This window comes from Hypanus sabinus, chromosome 12, assembly GCF_030144855.1.
Source record: "Hypanus sabinus isolate sHypSab1 chromosome 12, sHypSab1.hap1, whole genome shotgun sequence".
NCBI classification, from domain to species: Eukaryota; Metazoa; Chordata; class Chondrichthyes; order Myliobatiformes; family Dasyatidae; genus Hypanus; species Hypanus sabinus.
Window position 1 is genome coordinate 75,510,821 of NC_082717.1, and position 23,720 is coordinate 75,534,540.

A 23,720-nucleotide genomic window follows, 5' to 3' on the forward strand; every position below is an offset into this window, starting at 1 on the left:
AACTTTGACAAAGTACTACGTCCTCCTCTGGTCTATGGAGGACAGACAGAACTAATGTAAAACAGAAGTAGGAAGGTATGAAACTCCTCACAAGACCATAGTGTAAGTTCCGAAGGAAGTTTAATTCTGTTTTTTAACCTCCATGATTATTGCCTTCACTCTGATTCTGTTTCAGATACCTGACTTTCACCGATTAAACAATTCCATGAAATTAGCAAGGTGGTTGACTGAGGCTAAAGTGCAAACCCAAAACAACCTAGCTCAAATGATTGACCATTATGAGTATGATGCGCATTGTGAGTCTGTGTTTGGATCTTCAGTGCTTGGGCTACTCGTATCACAAATTCCAGAAATCTTGCTCCAACTAATTATGTCTGTAATATTGCCAGTTCATGGGAAGACGTTTATAAAAAGCTATCAGGAATTTAAATTATTTGCTTTTTGGCCCGCATATTCAAGATTAATTTATACTTATTTTGTATAACTGGATGTTTGTTTTAGATTACAGACACTTTTTGCTTCCATTCTAAAACCTGGTACCAGTCTTGCTCAGTAGGAATCTCTTTATATATGTAACCCGGTGACCACTGAATGCGATTCATTATCGGTAAAAAGTGTACTCAGGCATTGATCTGGGTAATGCGAGAATAGTTGTCTATGCCTTTAAGCGGAGATGGTGACATCATTACGCACACACGGGACAGTGGGGAAACCATTTTGCTTTCTGCTGCCGAAGCTGGGAGGATGGTGGAATCAAGTTCCCCCAGAGATGCGAGGCATGGTGAGGAATGGGGAGCATTAATTTACAATATCCACGTGAATTCGTTTATGCTTGATGGCGAATTGAGCATATCGGTAATTTGACATGTCTTACACGTGGATGCTTTAGATTTTCATGAGTAAAGAATTCGACGCTGGATAGCGTGGCTTGCAAAGTTCCTCACCGGCCAAGTAGGTCAGTCTTCCTGTAATTTAACTAGCAGGCAATATCTTGTAGAAGTTGCGCCAAAGTGTACCTTTTGTCTAACTTTATTGTATCATGACTGATTGTGCATGTAACCGCGTAACGTGAATGTTTAATCTCTGTTCAGAAGCTCAGCAAGTGTGTACTAAAAAGCAGTAGACTTCTTAGATGAGATGCATTTGCATACATTTTTCGCTGCTATGTATAAGGTGCAGGGTTGGGGGGGGGGGGATTCTAATGTTGTTTGTATTGTGTTCCCTCAGAATTGCCACAACTGTATTAGTATTGTATTTGTTCCATATTAGTACTCTATCAGTTTTGTGTGATTTTCTTTGTATTTTTATACTGCATACGCAATTGGCGGACACACAAGTGTACTGATCGAACATTAAACGGAGATTGTAACGGTGGGATCTGATTGTAAAGTTTGTTCGTTTCGTTTTAAGACCCTCTTCTGGCACTTAAATATCTAAAATAGATCAAGGAATTAAAACCCGAAAAAGTAGTTGTTGTCCTGAGTGTGTACTTTTCCCTGGGCCACAACATATGTTAGAAAGGAATTCAGGATGTGGAGCTACAGGAAAAGAACTGATTACTTGGCTTACAATCCAGAAATGATAAATACAGTACTTAAAGGCTTTGCTCTCATTCAATACCACTCCCAAAAACTTCCACCAGATTTTCATGATCCAACAAGTCCTCTAGCCTACTGTGAAATTCTCAAAAGGCTCTGCTGGCAATGCACTCAAAACCAGACTTTAATTCCTGCCATGTCCAAACCATCAAGCTTTGTGGTTAACCAAAAGAAAAGCAGTATCGGACCCTGCAACTGGGCAGGAGAAAATAAAATGTGACCTTCCTGTCTTCATAGCGTTGTGCATTGCTCAGGAACAAAACCCTCTCCATAGAAATGGAAAAGTAATTATTTGTCCCTGGCTGCACTTGCTAACTGTGCAGCATCAGAACGTATCGAACACGTGGTGCGCATGTATGTGCGCGTGTACATGTTCTGGAAATGGAAAAGACCAATGAGAAATTACACAAGTAACACAAATCCCTCAAATGTACTCAGAAATGACGGCACCATAGCCAATGTAAATATTAAAATAGGCCTGCAAGTTCCTGCCACTTATTACAATCACTCAGTTTATTAGCTTCATATTTTTCTTGAATCCCCTCCATTTCCTAATAGCCCATCTTGTAACTGTGGTATGCTGCAAGGATTGCTACAGTGATCCACTGATATGTAAGGGCTGAATTACTTCACACGCAATGAGTCAGATATTAAACGTGGAGGTGTATAAGCCCTGGGTTGATGCATTCTCCTTTTGTCTCTGATCACAAAGAAGAAGACTGTTTGACTTACTTGCCTTGGATGCTAAAGTACAAACCTTTTTAAACACAATAGGGTCATCTTCCCAGACTGGATTCACTGCATTTTGTGAAGTTTTTGTTTTGAAAGCTTTTCGTCTTGTGTCCACAGGCAAACCAAACATATCAATCTCCACATAAGTCCCAACTTTCTTGTCAGAAAGAAACTGACCAGAGATAACCTGTGAAAAAAATACATCAAACAGGGGATCTCATAAGTGTAGACTTGAGACTTAGCTGAATGACCAAAGGGATTAACTTTAGAAGGGCTTCAAATATCTCAGTTAACATAAACACCACAACACTACAAACCAAACAAAGAAAAAGACTGCTGCTTCTCTGCAAAGATCATCTCACTGCCAGTTACTTTAAGCAGGGAATTAGTGTCATGAATAAAAAGACCAGCATTTCTAGAGTACCTTTCAGGACCCTAGGGCCTTATTCCCAACTGAAGACTTTTTTAGTCAATTCTGTCAAAGGAACATGGCAGTAGATTTGGACAATGCTGGCTCCCACATACAGCAATCTCATAATAAGCAGTTAACAGCTTAAAACATTCCCAGTTAACCCTATAATGAGGGTGCTGATTGGAGGCAGGAGGCAAGCACCAACGACAGTCCCACTCTTTCAAGAAGCTGAGGCTCAGGGCAATGGAATGAGCTTTGCAATTTTCCATGGTTGAAAATCTGATGCTTGGAAACAGGTTAGAATCGGTGATGGCAAGATGGCCTTTGGCTGTCCGTTGGGTTGGGTCATGAGGTCAACGTATTGAATGGATATGTGCCCTGGAATGGGAAAACCTGTGTAACATCTCAAAATCAGTGAAGAGTTGATGGAAGGGGATTTCAGTGAGCAAGAACAAGGCCAGGAAGGAAAGTCATCAAATATTTCCAAGGAAATTCTCGGGGGGGGGGGGGGGGGGCGTCAGCTTCTTTGTGTGCATTGGTGGGGCTGACCTTAAAGAATCATTGAGTCACAATTGTACAACAAAGTTCAAGCCCTTTGGCCCACCATAGCTAGATCGAATTTTTACCTATCTGCATTCATCCCAGTTGCCTGCATTCGGTCAGTATCTTTCTATGCTTCGCCAATTTACTGTCTGTCTAATGTCTCTTAAACAGAGCGACTGTTTCTGAGTATACCAGCTTATCTTGTAAAGAATTTCACATATCAACTACTCTTTGTGTAAAAAATACTTTCCCCTCAAATCTCCTTTAAAACTCCTTCCTTTCACTTTATTCATAAGCCTTCTTATTTATGATATCCCAGACATGGGAAGAAGATCTTTACTGTCTATCCAACCAATACCTCTTATAATTTAATTACTTATACAATATCAGGCTACCTCATCTTTTTCCATCCAGGGAAACTAAGTCCCACTAGTCCCCATAACTATTGTCTCCAATCTTGACAACATCCTAACAAATCTCCTCTGTACGCTCTGCAGCATAATCACATCTTCCTATAGAGTGATGACCGGACTGCTCACTGGACTCCAAGTATAGTGAAACCAGTGTGTTGTTAAGTTCAAGTCAAGTCAACTTTTAGTGTCGTTTTGACCATAACTGCTGGTACAGTGCATAGTGAAAATGAGACAACGTTTTTCAGGACCATGGTGTTACATGACACAGTACAAAAAACTAGACTGAACTACACAAAAAAAAACAACACAGAGAAAGCTACTCTAGACTACAGACCTACACTGGACTGCATAAAGTGCACAAAAACAGTGCAGGCATTACAATAAATAATAAACAGGACAATAGGGCAAGGTGTCAGTCCAGGCTTCGGGTATTGAGGAGTTTGATAGCTTGGGGAAGAAACTGTTATATAGTCTGGTCGTAAGAGTCCAAATGCTTCGGAGCTTTTCCCAGATGGCAGGAGTGAGAAGAGATTGTATGAGGGGTGCATGGGGTCCTTCATAATGCTGTTTCCTTTGCGGATGCAGCGTGTATTGTAAATGTCCATGATGGCAGGCAGAGAGACCCCGATGATCTTCTCAGCTGACCTCATTATCCGCTGCAGGGTCTTGTGATCCAAGATGGTGCAATTTCCGAACCAGGCAGTGATGCAGTTGCTCAGGATACTCTCAATACAACCCCTGCAGAATGTGATGAGGATGGGGGGTGGGAGATGGACTTTCCTCAGCCTTCACAGAAAGTAGAGACGCTGCTGGGCTTTCTTTGCTATGGAGCTGGTGTTGAGGGACCAGGTGAGATTCTCCGTCAGGTGAACACCAAGAAATTTGGTGCTCTTGACGATCTCTACCGAGGAGCCGTCGATGTTCAGCGGGGGGTGATCGCTCCGTGCCCTCCTGAAGTCAACAACCATCTCTTTTGTTTTGTTCGCATTAAGAGACAGGTTGTTGGCTCTGCACCAGTCCGTTAGCCGCTGCACCTCCTCTCTGTAAACTGACTCGTCGTTCTTGCTGATGAGACCCACCACGGTGGTGTTATCGGCGAACTTGATGATATGGTTCGAGCTGTGTGTTGCAGCACAGTTATGGGTCAGCAGAGTGAACAGCAGTGGACTGAGCACACAGCCCGGGGGGGCCCCCGTGCTCAGTGTGATGGTGTTGGAGATGCTGCTCCCGATCTGGACTGACTGAGGTCTCCCAGTCAGGAAGTCTAGGATCCAGTTGTAGAGGGTGGTGTTCAGGCTCAATAGGCTCAGCTTTCCAGTCAGTTTCTGAGGGATGATTGTGTTGAATGCTGAACTAAAGTCTATGAACAGCATCCGAACGTATGTGTCTTTTTTGTCCAGGTGGGTTAGGGCCAGGTGGAGGGTGGTGGCAATGGCATCATCTGTTGAGTGGTTGGGACGGTACGCAAACTGCAGGGGGTCCAGTGAGGGGGGCGGCAGGGTCTTGATATGCCTCATGATGAGCCTCTTGAAACACTTCATGATGATGGATGTAAGTGCAACGGGACGGTAGTCATTTAGGCAGGACACTGAAGACTTCTTCGGCATGGGGACGATGGTGGTGGCCTTGAAGCACGTTGGAACGGTGGCGCTGCTCAGGGAGATGTTGAAGATGTCAGTGAGAACATCTGCTAGCTGGTCTGCACATCCTCTGAGCACTCTACCAGGGATGTTGTATGGTCCAGCAGCCTTGCAACATGACTTCCAAACTCTTATATTCCAAGTTGCAACCCATGAAGGCAAGCGTGCCATGCACTATTCACCATCATATCTATCCTCATTAACACTTTTGGGACTTGAACCCGGAAGTCCTTCTGTTCATTAACATTCCTTAATATATATACATCCATTTATATCCTACCCTATTCAACTTCCCAAATTACATCACCACTACTTGGGTCAAGATTTACTTCCTATCACCAAGCCAGTCTGCCTTGGACTCTATATGTCTTAGAACTTCGAACTAGTTTACCATGAAGGACCTTGTTAAATGCCATTATAGACAATGTCAACCACTCAACCTTAACCAAACTTCTCAATTACCTCCTCAAAAAAACAAACTAAAGTATTAGCAAGGCAGGATTTCCCTTGCACAAAGCACAAAGACTGTGCTTGATCAGCCGCTGCCTTTCCAAATGTACCAATAAATCTTACCAATAAGAACGTTTTCCATTTATTTCATTGGCACTGATGTCGGGCTCACCTGCCTATAGTTACTAGGCTCATTCCTGCTGCCCTTTAGAAATAAAGGTTTTCTGGTACCTCATCTATGGTAAACAAGGATGCAATAATCTCCATTAGGACCCCACTTATTTCTTCCCTTCTTGGGGTTGATCTCATCTGGCCCTGGGGGTTTATCAACTCTTATGTGTTCCATGACACCTAACACTCGCACCTTCTAAGTATTATCATGCTTCAGACTATCAATGTGCTCCACCCTGTTCTCACTATCTTCTGTGATCTTCTCCTTGGGTAGAAGGAGAACTTATTCAGATACTCACCCACATCACTAGTTCCATATGTAGATTACTTCTCTGAGTCCTTAAACCCTGGCCTTACCTAACAGAGTATTTGTAGCAGTTGTAACAAACTTCAACTTATCTCTCAGCACATAATCTTAGACCGGGGTGGGCAAACTTTTTGACTTGTGGGCCACAAAGGGTTCTAAAATTTGACAGGGGGGCCGGACCAGGAGCAGATGGACGGAGTGTTTTGGTAATACACCTCATAAGAGAAAATAAAATATCATGGGATATGTAGAAAACATGTGCTTTAATTTCAATTGAAAATGAACAAATGCATTACAACAAAATATCTGTCTTTGAAGTCCCATGGTATTTAGCTATTTATTGAAATGACTTTTAAAACACTGAAAATTAAATGAATAAAATACAGCTTTTTCTAATAGTAACAGTTATTATTTTAAAACACTGAAAATTCTGTTATCCTTCAAGATATTATCATCATCACTCTCCTCCTGACTGTCTTTATTTCAAAAACGGTAGGAGATGCAGGTCTACTTGTCCTGCTCCTTCTTATTCAATTGTCCCCTGTGCCAAAACTCAACAACAACCAGCACAAGGACAGAACAGTGACAGCGCACCAGTATGCGGAGTGCGTTATTTGATCTGGAGCGCATTTTTTATTTTGAGAACGTACGTGCACCTGCGCACTACTCACGCCCATCACTTAACAGAAATGACATGTAACATGTAAGGCTTATTGAAAAAAATATTTTCAAATGCATTTTTTATATAACACAACTAAGAAACTTATTTTTAATTTCAGTGGGAACAATGTTGTTGGTCTCCCTTTTTAGCCAGCGCATCAAAGTCTGGATTTAGTTTTGTTGTGGCGATTCTCAGGATGGATCTGAGGTGTTGGTCAGTTAACTTGGATCTGTGGCTGGCTTTGTTGATGTTCATGACGCTGAACGCCTGTTCACACAAATAGGTCGAGCCGAACAAAGAGTAAAGCGCAAATGTGGAGTAATACGCAAAGGTCAATGTATATAGAGTGCGTCAAATATTGGGAAAACACCAGAATTGCGGGGAAAAAACGTTAACAAGCTTTATTAATATAATTTCATCAAGTTCTGCGGGCCGGATTAAAAAGCTTAACGGGCCGCATATGGCCCCCGGGCCGTAGTTTGCCCATGCCTGTCTTAGACCAAGGGTGGTAAACATCCTAAACTGGCCATAATACTCAAACAAAATTCTCTCATGTGCCATGGTAATTTTGAGCAGACATTATCATTGATCAATGGATGAGTGGAATGTGTCAATCAGCAACACTTGGCTGCACTGGAAACCAGCAAGATTTCGGCAAACTTGAGCATTTCCTTCATTGACTTGCTAATCTTCCAGCAGCAGCTAATGTTTGTCTCATCATGCACCCCTGGGGACAGCTCGTAGACCAGAGAGTCCTGGGCAATCTTAACGTTGCCATGAATACATCATGATAAGCTGGTGGTTACAGCGATGCTATTACAGCTTGGGGCATTCCAGAGCTCAGAGTTCAATCTCTGCACCATTCTGTAAGGATTCTGTACATCCTCCTTGTGCAATGTGTGAGTTTTCTTCGGGTCCTTCAGTTTCCTTCCAATGTGCAAAGACACAATTGGACATTGTAAATTGTCCTGTAGGTTAGAGTTGGGCAGGTTTGTTGTGGATTGCTGGGATGGTGTGACTCAAAAAGCCAGAGGACTCACCGCAACGTATCGCTAAATAGCTCTTTGATGCCACTTTCTTCAAGCACCTAAATCCTTCTAGTGAAGCTTCTCCCACAAAACTGTTTGGAAGGGTGTTCAAGAACTTAGACCCAGTGATGGTGAAGGGGCTATGATAAATTTCCAAGTCACACTGGATTTCTTCTTTGATAGGAATTGTAGTGAGGGGTGTTCCCATGTCCATGCTGCCCTGTTTGATGGAAGAAGATATGCTGTTGGGAGTGTTCTGGGTGAATAATTGCAGTGCTCTTTGTAGATGGCACACTTTGCAGCCATAGTTTGCTTGTGCCAGAGGGAGTGAATGTTTAATGTTGGGTATGAGGTGTTAATCAAGAGGGTTTGGGTAGTATCGAGCACGTCAAGTATAGTTGGAGCAGCATTCATCGACACAAGTCTTAATCTCTCATACTCCTGATCTTCTGAATTGCCATACTCTTTCCCCTCCCAATGTGCCGCATGAAATACAAGTGAGCGCATCTCTGGCTAAACTCTTCTCTGAGTGCTGTTCACCCTCATTCACTATATCTCAGCCAGAAATGTAAAAAAACCACATATGCATACACGGATACACACAAGATGCTGCAGGTGCTGGAATCTGGAGCAAATGAGAAACCGCTGGAGGAACTCAGCCTGTCAGGCAGCATCTGTGGAGGCAGAGGGATGGTCAATGATTTGGGTTGAGACCCTCCATTGGGACTGATGCTCCAGAGTGTACACATACCCTTCCCCTGCATTACTATCTTCCAAACCCTTCTCATGGTGAGTACAGATGAGAAGTATTCACCAGTAGATTGATCAGTCTTGGATGCAGAGTTTTAATCCAAAGTATTAACCATCTCTCCACGAGGCAGAATTCCTCCAGCAGCTTGTCTTTTCCTTGGTCTATGTGGATTTCAGGTCCTTTCATGTGCAAATATAAGGCACAAATTATAAGAGACTCGTTTAGTGATTGTTTCAAACAACTCTCCCCATGCTTTGAGGAAAAGGTACAAATGTTTGTACTTACAGGTGTTGAAAAACTTCAAGGTTAATTAATCAGAGTGTTTGTTAGCTCACATGTATATGATTAAGCTAAACTGGAGTAAAACCCATACTATCGTGAATGTACGAAAGATTTCAAGACGAGATTGTTTGATGGAGTCAAAGGCAGTATAATTGCAGAATGAAGTTTCGATTCATAAAATAACAGTTGTACTCGGATACATTGAGTGTACAGATAGGCAGAGCAAGATCAAGTCTGTGATTCAGCAGCCTGTCCACCTACAGATCTTAAATGCGTAAAATGGACCAGCATTTTGCTGGCACCTACATGCCACTTGTCAAATGTTAATTACGTTTGCACTAACATTACAAACACTGTTAGAAATCACAGTCAGAGATTAGAGTACCACACCTTCACGGACAGGGTGTTGGCCACGATCCCGTCAACTGTTGTCTCAGTGAAGGGGTCGAAGTGCTTGTCCGTTCGTCTCATGAACTCCGGCTTCAAGCGGAAGCCACTCTTCCCATTGTGTTCAAACATCCCCATGTTCAGCTGCATCGCCAGGTCTGCATAAATTATTCAGGATAAAAAAACAAAATTGATTGACACTTAATAACTTTACGATTTTCCCCTTCTGCATGTGCGTGGTACATTATTCAATGCAAAAAGTTTAAAAAAAGCAAAAGAAAATTTAGCTGGGACTTACGTTATTGTAGGAGTTGTGACCCATTAAATTGTTGTTATGACAGAAAAAGTATAATCAAAGTATAAGAACATAAAAATAGAACCAACAATAGACCATTCAGCCCATCATGCCTGCTCTGATATCCGATGGCTGTGCTTTTGTCTCAGTGCTACTGTCGTGCACTTATCCAGATCCCGTTATTAACATCATAACTAAAATTATTATAACCCTATAGTCTTTTCCATTCTTTTTCTGAATGAAGTGTTTCATGGGGATAATTTCCAGAAATAGAGCCTAAACAACCACCACCTGGAGGCCTTGATAGTTTTGGTATCATCAAACAACAATTGTGTGCGTGTGCGTGTGTGCCTGTGCATGTGCATGTGTGTGCGTGTGTGCGCGTGCGTGTGTGTGTGTGTGTGTATCTGTGTGTGTGTGTGTGCGCGCGCGTGTGTGTGACACTTCACAAAGATGGGAAGTCCGCAACATTCAGGAACAGACCATCCTGCTTCTAATCATCTTGCAGCCTAAGGCCTCCCCTGATGAGCTTAACTGTAGTCATTGTAAAACAGCACAGCTTGTGTGGAATCAACTGCCTGAAAGAATGGGGCAGCACAGTTACAGCTTCAATAAGCTGAGTTCATAGTGGCATTTGTACATTTTCCCCATTGTTTCCCGGGTTTCCTCTGCATGCTGCAGTTCTCTCTCACGTCCCAAAGATGTGCAGGTTGGTCGGACCATTAACCATTGTAAATCACCCCTCGTGGGCGGGTGAGGGATGGAATCTGAGGGGCGTTGATGAGAAATGTGGGAAAATAAAAATAGATCAGTGTAAGAATTAGTCTAAGTGGGAACAGTGTCGAGGGGCTGAAGGGTTTTCTGATAAGCCATGTGAATCCAATGATGGCGAACTCCAATTCCCTAAAGAGAATATTTAAAACATACAGGGAAGAGAAGTTAATAGCAGTGTTAGAGCTAATTGGTTATACCCTTCTTTCAACCAGTACAATTAAAATGAATTGCCCATCCCCCTTTTGTGCGACTCCGTCACTGAAACCTGCTTCACCATGGTAGCTCTGTGAAACATTAATCTGAGGTGTGATCAATCGTCACCTGCAGGAAAATGAATAGCGAAGGCAATCCAGCAGCGATATACAAATCACGTTCAACAAATTCGACCGAATGTCTTGATGAGGCTGCTGACAGTGGATGTGGTGATTACAGACTGCGGGAAGGCTCTTGATAAAGCGTCACGTGGCAGGCTTATCCACAATGTTGAAGTTCATGGCATAAAAGGGAGGGCCAGAGTGGATGCAAATGACTTTCCGCTGACCTGCAGCCATTCTGTGACTTCTCTTTCACAGAGTCATGTCGCCTTCCCTGTATTGACACTTCTCCATAAACATTTTCAAGTTTTTTCCCAATACGAATGTTAAGCCAACTGGCCTTTAGCTTCCTGCTTTCTGTCAGCATTTTTAAATAAAGGATTTGTCTATTTTTCAATCTAATGGAAGCTACTCCAAATCTAATGAACTTTGCAAATTAAAGCCAGTACATCAATTAGCTCAATAGCCAGTTCCATTATGACCAGAGGATCAAGGTTGTCGCCAACAATTTATTGCATGTTATTGATTAGCTCGCTGTTCTTAAGTTCCCTGTGCACAATTTATAACAATTTCTGGGATGTTACTTATTCCCTCTGTAATAAGGACAGGGACAAAGCAGCAGTTTAATTCACCTGTAATCTCTTTATTTACCATTTGTAATTCCCTACGCTCACTTCCTGCATGATCATCATTCTGTCCTTATCTTAATTATCTATGGAAACTCTTACCATCTGTTTTTATTTTTTTATTGATTTCCAGCCTCAGAAAAGGACTCCATCTCTGTTGCTTCATTTCTAAAGCACATCACTGGAGTCATTGAGAACTAGAAAACTACAGCACAGAAACAGGCCCCTTTGCCCATCTAGGCTGTGCCAAACAAATTAACCTGCCTACTCCAATCACCCTGCACTGGTACTATAGCTCTACATACCCCTACCATCCAAGTACCTACCCAGACTTCTCTTAAAAGTTGAAATCAAGCTTGTATGAACCACATGTGCTGGCAGCTGGCTTCATGCTCTCCTGATCCTCCGTGTGAAGCTTCCCCTCATGTTCTCCTTAAACGTTTCACCTTTCACCCTCAACCCATGATCTCTAGGTGTCGCATCCAACTTCAGTGGAAAATCACCGTTTGCATTCGCCCTATCTATATCCTCGTAATTTTGTATACCTCTATCAATTCTTCCCTCAACCTTCTACGTTCCAGGGAATAAAGTCCTAAACTATTTAATCTTTCCGTATAACTCCGGTTTGTCAGTCCCAGCAACATACTTGTGAATTTTCTTACAACCTTATTTACATCTTCCCTGTAGGTAGGTAACCAAAACTGCACACAATACTCCAAATTAAGCCTTATCAGTGTCTTGTATAATTTCAAAATAACATCTCATCTCCTGTAATCAATACTTTGATTTATGAAGGCTAATGTGCCAAAAGCTTTCTTTATTGATTGGATGATAGGATGCAGAACTGGGCTGAGAAATGGCAGATGGAGTTCAACCCAGATAAGTGTGCGGTGGTTCATTTTGGTAGGTCAAATATGATGGCAGAATATAGTATTAATGATAAGACTCTTGGCAGTGTGGAGGATCAGAGGGATCTTGGGGTCCACGTCCATAGGAGACTCAAAGCAGCTGTGCAGGTTGACTCTGTGGTTCAGAAAGCATACAGTGCGTTGGCCTTCATCAATCGTAGGATTGAGTTTAGGCGCCGAGAGGTAACGTTGCAGCTATATAGGACCCTGGTCAGACCCCACCCTGGAGAACTGTGCTCAGTTCTGGTCACCTCACTACAGGAAGGATGTGGAAACCATAGAAAGGGTGCAGAGGAGATTTACAAGGATGTTCCCTGGATTGGGGAGCATGCCTTATGAGAATAGGTTGAGTGAACTCGGCCTTTTCTCCTTGGAGTGACGGAGGATGAGAGGTGACCTGATAAAGGTGTATAAGATGATGAGAGGCATTGATCATGTGGATAGTCAGAGGCTTTTTCCCAGAGCTGAAATGGCTAGCCTGAGAGGGTACAGTTTTAAGGTGCTTGGAAGTAGGGACAGAGGAGATGTCAGGGGTAAGTTTTTTTTTAAAAAACGCAGAGAGTGGTGAGTGCGTAGAATGGGCTGCCAGCAACAGTGGTGGAGGCGGATACACTCCTGGACAGGTACGTGGAGCTCAGATAAATAGAGGGCTATGGGTAAACCTGGATAATTTCTAGGGGAAGGACTGTTCGGCACAGTTTTGTGGGCTGAAGGACCTGTATTGTGCTGTAGGTCTTCTATGTTTCTACGACCCTATCTACTTGTGACACCACTTTCAATGAATTATATACCAGTATTCCCAGATACCCTTGTTCTACAGCATTCCTCAGTGTCCTACTACTAATGGTGTAAGATCTATCCTAGTTGGTCCTATCGAAGTGAACACCATGCACTGTCTGCATTAAATTCCACCTGCCATTTCTCAACCATTGTTTGAATTGGTTCAGCACCCGCTGCAAGCTCTGGTAGTCTTCCTCGCTGTCCACTACACTCCAATCTCAGCGTCACCTTCAAATCTGCCGATTCAGTTAACCACATCATTGATGTAGATGACTCCGGACTCAGCATCGGTCCCTGAGGCACTTCACTAGTCACAGGGCTCTAGTCAGAGTTGCAACCGTCTACTACCACTCGCTGGCTTCTTTTGTGAAGCCAATGTTTAATCCAATTTACTACCCATCCTGAATGCTAAGCAACTGAACCTTCTGGACTGACTTCCCATGCAGGACCTTGTCAAATGCCTCACTAAAGTCCATGTAGACAACCTCCACTGCCTTGCTTTCATCAACTTTCCTGGTAACTTCCTCAAAAACTTCTATAAGATTGGTTAGACATGAACTACCACGCACAAAGTCATGCTGACTATCACCAATCAGACCATGTCTATGCAAAGACTCTGGTCCCTCAGAAAATCTTCCAACAACTTTCTGGCATCTGATGTCGAGTTCTCTCACTTCCTGGTTTAATTTTAAACAGCTGAACAATGTTAGCTATCACCCAGTCCTGCAGTACCTGACATGTTGCAAAGGATGATTCAAGTATCCCTGCTGGGGCCCTGCAATTTCTACACTTGCCTTCTGCAAGGTCTGAGGGAACACCTTGTCAGGCCCTGGGCATTTATCCATCCTAATTTGCCTCAGGACAGCAAACACCTCCTCCTCTGTAATCTGTACAGGGTCCATGAAGATGATGTTGCTTTGCCTGACTTTTATAGACTCTGTGTCTGTCTCCTGAGTTAATACCGATGCAAAAAATCTATTTAAGATCGTCCCCATCTTTTTTGGCTCTACACATGGATTACCATTCTGATTTTCCAGAGGACACATTTTGTCCCTTGCAATTCTTTTGCTGTTAACATATCTGCAGGATCCCTTAGGACTCTCCTTCACCTTTTCTGCTAGGGCAACCTCTTGCCTTTTAACCCTCCTGAGTTCTTTCTTCAGTGTTCTCTTGCATTTCTTAATTCTGTAAGTACTTCATTTGCTCCTACCTGTCTCCACCTGCTATGCACCTTTTTTTTTCTGAACCAGGACCTTAATATCTCTTGAAAACCAAGGTTCCCTAAACCCGTTATCTTTAACTTTGATTCTGACAGGCACAAACAAGCCTTGTACTCTCAAAATTTGACGTTTGATGGTCTCTCACTTACCAAGAACACCTTTGCAGGAAGGCAGACTGTCTGAGGAGATGGTGCAGGGGACAGGGTTTCAAGTTCTTGAATCATTGGAACCTTTTCTGGGGAAGAGGAGACCTGTACAGGTGGGACGGGTTGCACCTGAACTGGAGGGGGACCAATATCCTGGGAGGGAGGTTTGCTGATGCTATTGGGGAGGGTTTAAACTGGATTTACAGGGTGGTGGGAACCAAAGTGAAGAGGCAGAGGATGGGGCGGTTGGCACACAAGTAGTGACAGCTTGTAGGGAGTTTATGAGGAAGGATGGGCAGACGATAGAGCAAAGAGGCACACAGCCAGATGGTTTGAGATGTATCTATTTTAATGCAAGGAGTATCATAAGCAAGATGGATGAAATTTAAAGCATGGATCAATACATGAATTATGATGTTCTGACCATTCCAGAGACTTGGATAACTCAGGAGCAGGAATGGTTGCTGGACGTGCTGGGCTTTAGATGCTTCAAAAGGATTGTCCACTGAGTCATTGTGGGTGGAAGTCAGAAACAGGAAAGGGACAGTAACTCTACTGGGTGTTTTTTATAGACCCCCCCCCCCCCCCCCAGTAGTAACAGAGACATCGAGGAGCAGAAAGGGAGGCAGTTTCTAGAACGGTGCAATAATAACAGGGTTCTCATGATGGATTGTTGAAATTTTCCTAATATTGACTGGCATCTCCCCAGAGTGAGGGGTTTAGATGGGGTGGAGTTTATTAGGTGTGTTCAGGAAGGTTTCCTGAAGCAATAAGTAGATAAGCCAACGAGAGGAGAGGCTGTACCTGATCTAGTATTAGAAAATGAACCTGGTCAGAAGTCAGGTCTCTCAGAAGGAGAACATTCTGGATGTAGAGATCACAACTCTATCTCCTTTACCATAGCACTGGAGAGGGATAGGAGCAGACAATTTGGGAAAACATTTAATGAGAATAGAGATAAATATGATGCTATTAGTCAGGAGTCAGGAACTCGGGAACATAAATTGGGAGCAGATGTTCTCAGGGAAATGCACGGCAGAAATGTGGCAAATGTTCAGGGAACATTTGCATGGGGTTCTGTACAGGTATGTTCTATTGAGGCAAGAGAATGATGGTAAGGTAAAAGAACCATGGTGTACAAAGAATATAGAAAATCTAGCTAAGAAGAAAAGATTCTTCCTAAAATTTTATATCTTTTTCAGGCCTTACCTAGTTTTATTCCTAAGACCTACTTTGATTCTTTAGATTCACTTTTAACATCTTATATTTGGAATAATAAACACGTTCGTTTAAGTAAAGTTTACCTACAAAGAAATAAAGAGATGGGTGGATTAGCCCTACCCAATTTTAGGTTATACCATTGGGCTGCCAATATAAGAAACATTACTTTCTGGTCCTATTATATTTATCATAAAGATTGCCCATCGTGGGTCTCCTTATTATAAGTTAATTCTGTAAAAAATTCCTCTATTGTCTCTCTTCTTGGATCATACTCTTCTTTTTCAGCAAATAAAATAACAGATAACATAATTGTTAAGCAACTTTTCAGGATTTGGTCTCAATTTAGGATTTTTTTGGTTTAGTGAATTTTTTATTATCATCTCCCATTCTCCTTAATTATTTTTTTATCCTTTCCATGACTGACAAAGTCTTTAAGGATTGGGTTGAACTAGGTATTAAGTGTTTTTGGGACCTGTTTATCTCAGGATCTCTTGCTTCATTTGACCAATTGCCAACTAAATTCGCACTCCCAGAAACACATTTTTACAGATACCTTCAAATTAGAAGAAAAACTCATAAAAGGTTCAAAAAACTAGATACTGTTAGAGCTCTAAAAAATTAAAAGGATGCCAGGAAGGAGCTCAAGAATGAAATTAGGAGAGCTAGAAGGGACCATGAGAAGGCCTTGGTGAGCAGGATAAAGCAAAACCTCAAGGTATTCTACAAATATGTGAAGAGCAAGAGGATGAGTCATGTGAGAACAGAACAAATCAGGAGCAAAGGTAGAAACATGTGTATGGAGCCAGAGGAGGTAGGGAGGTAGGGAGGTACTTAATTCATACTTTCCTTCCGTATACACCAGTAAAAAGGAGCTTGGCAATTGTGGGGATGACTTAAAGTGGACTGAAACACTTGAGTGTATAGACCTTAAGGAAGGGGAGGTGCTGGAGCTTTTGAAAGGTATTAAGCTAGATAAGTTGCTGGGACCAGATGTACCCCAGGCGACTGTGGAAGCGAGGGAGGAGATTGCTGAGCATCTGGCACTGATCTTTGCATCATCAATAGGAACAGGAGAAGTACCAGAGGATTGAAAGGTTGCAAACCTTGCTCCCTTGTTCAAAAAAGGGAGTAGAGATAACCCAGGATATTATAGACCAGTGAGTCTTACTTCAGTGGTGGGCAAGATGTTGGAGAAGATCCTGAAAGTCATTGATGAAGAAAGAGCAGTGGATGTAGTGTCTATGGATTTCAATAAGGCATTTGATATGGTTTCCCATGTGAGGCATGGGATCCAAGGAGAGCTTGCATTGTGTATCAAGAATTGGCTTGCCCACAGTAGGCAAAGGGTAGTCGTAGATGGCTCATATTCTGCGTGTAGGACAGTGACCAGTGGTTTTCCACGGGGATCTGTTCTGGGATCCCTCCTCTTTGTGATTTTTATAAATGACCTTGATGAGGAAGTAGAAGTGCAGATTAGTAAGTTTGTTGATGACACAAAAGTTGGGCGTGCTGTGGACAGTCTGGAGGGTTGTCAGAGGTTACAGCTGGACATCGACAGGATGCAGAACTGGGCTGAGAAGTGGCAAATGGACTTCAACCCAGATAAGCGTGAAGTGGTTCATTTCGGTAGGTCAAGTAGGAAGACAGAATATAATATTAATGGTAAGACTCTGCAGTGTGAAGGATTAGTGAGATCTTGGGGTCTGTATCCAAAGGACACTCAAAGCTGCTGCACAGGTTGGCATTGTTATTAAGAAGGTATATCGTGTGCTGGCCTTCATCAACCATAGGATTGAATTCAAGAGCCGTGAGGTAATGTCACAGCTACATAAGACCTTAGTTACACCCCACTTGGAGTTCGGTTCTGGTCACCTCACTATGGGAAGGATGTGGAAAACATAGAAAGGGTTGAGAGGAGATTTACAAGGATGTTGCCTGGATTGGAGAGCATGCCTTACGAGAATAGGTTGAGTGAACTCGGCCTTTTCTCCTTGGAGCGACGGAGGATGAGGTATGTTTTTCACACAGAGTGTGTGGAATGCACTACCAGTGACAGTGGTAGAGGCAGATACAATAGGGTCTTTTAAGAGACTCTTAGATAGGTACATGGAGTTTAGAAAAGTATAGGGCTATGTGGTAGGGAAATTCTAGGCAGTTTCTAGAGTAGGTTACATGGTCAGCACAGCATTGTGGGCCGAAGGGCCTGTAAAGTGCTGTAGACTTTTATGTTTCTATGTCAAAAAAAAAGTCTGTCCCAACCCACAATTGCCAGAACCTTTCTGATACCATCAAGAATTGGCCTTTCCCTTGACTGGTAACGTCACCCCTTATCCTTCAATCCCCTCCGCTCTGTTACGTCTAAAACAGCAGAATACCGGAACATTGAACTGCCAGTCCTGCTCCTCCTGCAATCAAGTCTCATTATTGCCTACAATATCATAATTCCATATGTTGATCCATGCCCTGAGTTCATTTGCCTTTCCTAACAATATTTCTTGCGTTGAAATATACGCAGTTCAGGACATTAGGCGTACCATGCTCAACCTTTCAAATCTCTTCTTTCAGTTAGTCCTGACGAAGGGTCTCAGCCTGACACGTTGACTGTACTTCTTCCTATAGATGCTGCCTGGCCTGCTGTGTTCCACCAGCATTTTGTGTGTGTTGCTCAACCTTTTGATTCCTGACCTTGTCTGGGGTCTTAACAATATCTGTCTCCACAAGCTCTCCACTATCTGTCTGGCACACCGGTTCCCATTCCCCTGCAACTTTATTTTAACTCTCCCTCCCTCGCCCACCCCACTGTGCAGCACTAGCAAACCTTTCCACATAGATTTTAGTCCCCCCTCTAATTCAGGTGCCACCATCTACTTTGTATGGTGTGACCATCCTTGAAGCCCTCCCTCTTACACCAACTCCTTAGTCACGTGTTAAACTATATAATCTTCCTATTTCCGGCCTCAATAGTGCGTGGCATGGGTCGCAATTCTGTGATCACAGCCTAGGAGGCCCTACTTTTTAGTTCTGCTAAATGGCTTCACTTCTGTTAACACTGAACCTTCTACCTGGTACTACATGGAGCCACATAAAGTAGAAACATAAGCAGGCCACATGGCTCCTTAAGCCTGCTCTGCTATTCAACAAGTTCATGGATGAGGCTTTTCTTTCCAGGACGAAGGAGATGTCTTCCTTTTTTAAACAAAGGGGCTTCCCTTCTTCCACCATCAACTCTGCTCTCAAACGCATCTCTCCCATTTCCCGTATATCTGCTCTCACCCCATCCTCCCGCCACCCCACTCGGGATAGGGTTCCTCTTGTCCTCACCTACCACCCCACCAGCCTCTGGGTCCAACATATAATTCTCCGTAACTTCCGCCACCTCCAAAGGGATCCCACTACCAAGCACATCTTTCCCTCCCCCCTTTCTACTTTCCACAGGGATCGCTCCCTACGCGACTCCCTTGTCCATTTGTCCCCCCCATCCCTTCCCACCGATCTCCCTCCTGGCACTTATCCTTGCAAACGGAACAAGTGCTACACCTGCCCTTACACTTCCTCCCTCACCACCATTCAGGGCCCAAGACAGTCCTTCCAGGTGAGGCGACACTTCACCTGTGAGTCGGCTGGTGTGGTATACTGTGTCTGATGTTCCCGGTGTGGCCTTTTATATATTGGTGAGACCTGACACATACTGGGGGACTGTTTTGCTGAACACCTACGCTTGGTTCGCCAGAGAAAGCAGGATCTCTCACTGGCCACACATTTTAATTCCACATCCCATTCCCATTCTGATATGTCTATCCATGGTCTCCTCTACTGTCAAGATGAAGCCACACTCAGGTTGGAGGAACAACACCTTATATACCGGCTGGGTAGCCTCCAACCTGATGGCATGAACATAGACCCCCTCCCCTTCTTACTCAATCCCTTATTTGTTTGTTTGTTTGTTTATTTATTTATTATTTATATTCCCACCCCCTTTTTTCGCTCTTCTTTTTCTCTCTCTGCCCCTCTCACAATCACTCCTTGCCTATTCTCCATCTCCCTCTGGTGCTTCCCTCCCCCTTTTTTTCTCCCTAGGCCTCTCATCCCATGATCTTTTCCCTTCTCCAGCTCTGTATCCCTTTTGTCAGTCACCTTTCCAGCTCCTAGCTTCACCCCTCCCCGTCCTGTCTTCTCCTATCATTTCGCATTTCCCCCTCCCCCCACCACTTTCAAATCTCTTACTATCTTTCCTTTCAGTTAGTCCTGACGAAGGGTCTCGGCCTGAAACGTCGACAGCGCTTCTCCCTATAGATGCTGCCTGGTCTGCTGTGCTCCACCAGCATTTTGTGTGTTTGTTGCTTGAATTTCCAGCATCTGCAGATTTCCTCGCGTTTGCAATAAGTTCATGGCTTCACTTCTTTCACATTCACAAACCTCGATTATTTTTAGATACCAACATCTGTCCAATTCAGCCTTGAATGTTCTCAGCACTTTGCACTTGCAGCCTGCTGGGTTTTAAAGATCCCCCTGTGATAAGTTGCTGTTGGTCTGAAACAAGTAACTCACTGTCCTGAGTGAGTGACCTTCTGGTGCCCAGTGCAGGGAAACAAGCCGTTCAGGATCCCTCTTGTCAAACGCCCTAATAGGAGTTCACACACTTTCGTACTCACCGACAGTCTGGAAGTTCAGTGCCACCAAGTGACAGCCAGCATTCCAGAACACCTGAGGCATGTAGTTGGAGGAATCCACCCGGGTTCCCTTGGGGTAAATGCGACTAAGCTGCCGCTTGTTGTACCTGCACGGTATTTACTAAGGAAGAGTAAAACAGAAAACGAAAGACACGCAGATGAAAGTCTAAACAATATTACAAATATCATCACTATGTGGTGATCTAAGTGAACTCCTGACTGGTTTTTGCACAGGAGGATGATGATAATATTCAATTGGGTTCTGGAATAATCTATGTCCCAATTTCTCTCCACTTACTTATACTCCATATGCATTCGTATCTCCAGAAGCTTCTGCTTGTAATGTGCTATTCTGGGAATTCTTTTGAGAAAATGTCTTAACATAAAAGGTAAAGCATCTATTTCTGATGCCACCAGCACGTAGCTGATCCTGCTATTTTCCCATTGAAGCAATAGGAATGATCTTCCAAATGGAAAATCTTCTTCAAGAAGCATTCCAAGCCCTGCATACATAAGACCCTGATGAAAAATCTCCGCCTGAAACACTGACTGTTTATTTCCCTTTGTACATGCTGTCTGACCTATTGAGTTGCTCTAGCATTTTGTGTGTGTCCCCGAAGATTTCCAGCATCTGATGAATCTCTGCATGAACTCACTGGCTTATACTTACCAATGAGTAACTGAAGTTAGCAATTTGAATCGGGTATGGTTATTGTTGTCAGTGTCAGTTGAAGCACAGCTCCACCCAGTGGTCATTGTTGGGAGGTACAGTCTGATTTCAACCCATTCATCTGGGCCCATGAAGGAGCAAGTGGAGGATTGCAAGGCAGTGCTGGTTGTGTAAATCACAGCTCAGTCGGGGCGGGGCGGGACGGGAAGGGGGTGGAGGAGGAGACTGAGGTGAGAACACTAAGTTAGGTCATTGTTCTCCCCTCCGCTCATTGTGGGAGTTGGAGATAGGCTGGGAGTTTGGAGCTGTGATGGTGGGGAGGACCTTGGGGACCTAATTTTTGAGAAGGTCTGCTTTCGTTTGAGTGTGTAATTTGCAATCCTTGTGCATTTTTTTTCTCAGATGAAATTCTATTGTACAGTGCACACAAACGCCACACTATACACATCAACCTTGTAACCCATTTTCTTTAAAGAGCAGGGTGTAAGCCACTGGTCACAGGAAAAGCCAAGAATTCAGAATAAGGTTACTACATATCACCAGAGACGCGTTAATATTCAATATGAAGGTCTTTGTTGCCCCTTCATCAAAAGATAGACCTTTCCTGCAAAACTCTGCATTAAGGTTTGACTTTTATTTTTTCAAGAATGTCTGCTCTTTCTCTAAAATATCATTTCACGAGATGGCCTTGCTGAGAAAATTACACAGCAAAACTTATTAATGCTAGGCTAAGCAACACACACAAAATGCTGGAGGAACTCAGTAGATTTAAGTATACTCACCCTTCTTTTCTGCAGTTCTGCCTAAGGGTCTTGGTCTGAAACATACTTCTACTCATAGATACTGCCTGGCCTGCTGAGTTCCTCCAACATTTGGTGCACGTTGCTTCTTTTTCCAGCATCTGCAGATTTTCTCCTGTTTGTAATATTAGACTACTTTGCAGCACTCAATTAAGTACTCTGAATGTGCCCGATACACATAATTTGGATTGAAATTGGGTTGTTTACTTTTGAACCGTTAATATGTGCACTCAGCGGTCCTTTGTGCAATTTTAAAATCAACATCAACGTATTTATATTAAATGGTTTAATATTTTGTTTCTATGATTACACACTCAATGGCCACTTTATTAGGTACACCCGGGAACTCAGTGTGGTCTTCTGCTGCTGCTGTAGTCCATCCACTTGAAGGTTCGTTATGTGCATTCAGAGATGCTTTTCTGCAAACCACTGATGCAACATGTGGTTATTTGAGTTACTGCCACTTTCCTGTCAGATTGAACCAGTCTGGCCATTCTTCTCTCACCTCTACTGTGAACAAGGCATTTTTGACCACAGACCTACCACTCACTGGATTTTTGTTTTGTTTTCACACCATTCTCTACACACTCTAGAACCTTGTGCATGAAAATCCCAGAAGATCTACAGTTTCTGAGATACTCAAACCACCCCGTCTGGCACCAACAATCATTCCACAGTCTAAGTCACTTAGATCACATTTGTTCCCCCATTCTGATGTTTGGTCCGAACAACAACTAACCCTCTTGACCATGTACTTATACTTTGAGTTGCTGCCACATGATTGGTTGATTAAATATTTGCATAAAGGGGCAGGGGTAGAGGTGTACCTAATAAAGTGGCTACTCAGTGTAACTTGAACCTCTGCAGATCGCATGTCTCTGTGGAACCGATTCCATTGAATGACTTCTAACCAATGGTGACACAGGGTGCTTTGAAACACAAGATAGAGTCTAGCTGTGTACAATCGTTCTGAAAGGATACTCCACAAACTCCACTGGAGATTTCGTCAACTGTTCCAGGGCCTTTGTCTCCACAAAAGATGACATTTCAAAACTCTTATTATTCTCTGCAAATAAAGCACAACAAAGGTTAACATTGATTACAAGGGGAATGTGGTCAGTTGGGAAGTAGGCTAAGGAGTGGCAAATGGATTTTAAGAAAGCGAAGTGTGAGGTGATGTCTTTTGTAAAGTCAAACCATGGTGCGACCTACACTATGAATGGTAGGCCAAGTGTGAGCATAATGGAACAGAAACGATTTAGGAGCACAAGTGAATAGTTAGTTGAAAGCAGTATCACAGTAGACAGGGTGGTGAAAATACATTTAGTACACCTCATCACCTTCATCAATCAGGCATTGAGTAAAGGAATTGGGACATTATATTGAAGCTGTACAAGTCACTGGTGAGGCTGCACTTGGAGTACCATGTAAAGTTTTGGTCATCCTATTAATGGAAAGGACATGGTTAAACTGGAATGAGTGCAGATAAAATTCAGAAGGGTGTTGCCATGGCGAAAGGCCTGAACTATAGGAAAAGGTTGGCTAGGCTTGATTTTTTCTTTTGTGGAATATAAGACTCTGTGGAATTTCGACCTCATAGAAATGTTTAAAATCATGAGATACAGTGGACAGTAACAGTCTTTTCCCCAGGGTAGAGTGGTTCAAAACTATGGAGCATAGTTTTAGGGTGTGAAGGGAAAGATTTAATAAGGACCTGAGGATCAACTTTTTCAGGCAGAGGGTAGTGAGTATATGGAATGAGCTGCAAGGAGAACTGGTTGAAACCATAAGATATAGGTGCAGAATTAGTCCATTTGGCCCATCGAGTCTGTTTTGCCATTTCATCACGGCTGATCCAATTTTCCTCTCAGCCCCAATCTCCTGTCTTCTCCCCATAACCCTTCATGCCCTGACCGGTCAA

At 43.2% G+C, this 23,720-nt stretch overlaps 1 protein-coding gene across 10 annotated transcripts in view; it reads right to left on the reverse strand.

Annotated features, from left to right (window-relative positions):
• The window catches only part of LOC132403025 (1-phosphatidylinositol 4,5-bisphosphate phosphodiesterase beta-1), a 1,013,243-nt gene that overhangs the window by 149,727 nt on the left and 839,796 nt on the right, over positions 1–23,720 (reverse strand). For all 10 annotated transcript variants that reach the window (XR_009515160.1, XR_009515161.1, XR_009515162.1 and 7 more), the window contains 4 exons: positions 22,781–22,865; positions 20,312–20,436; positions 9,379–9,533; positions 2,356–2,517 (listed from right to left, as the gene is read on the reverse strand). Coding sequence is in view for 7 of the 10 variants with exons in the window: in XM_059986239.1 (XP_059842222.1) it covers positions 2,356–2,517; positions 9,379–9,533; positions 20,312–20,436; positions 22,781–22,865 (527 nt within the window). In the remaining 3 variants the exon portion in view is untranslated. The remainder of the gene's footprint in view (positions 1–2,355; positions 2,518–9,378; positions 9,534–20,311; positions 20,437–22,780; positions 22,866–23,720) is intronic.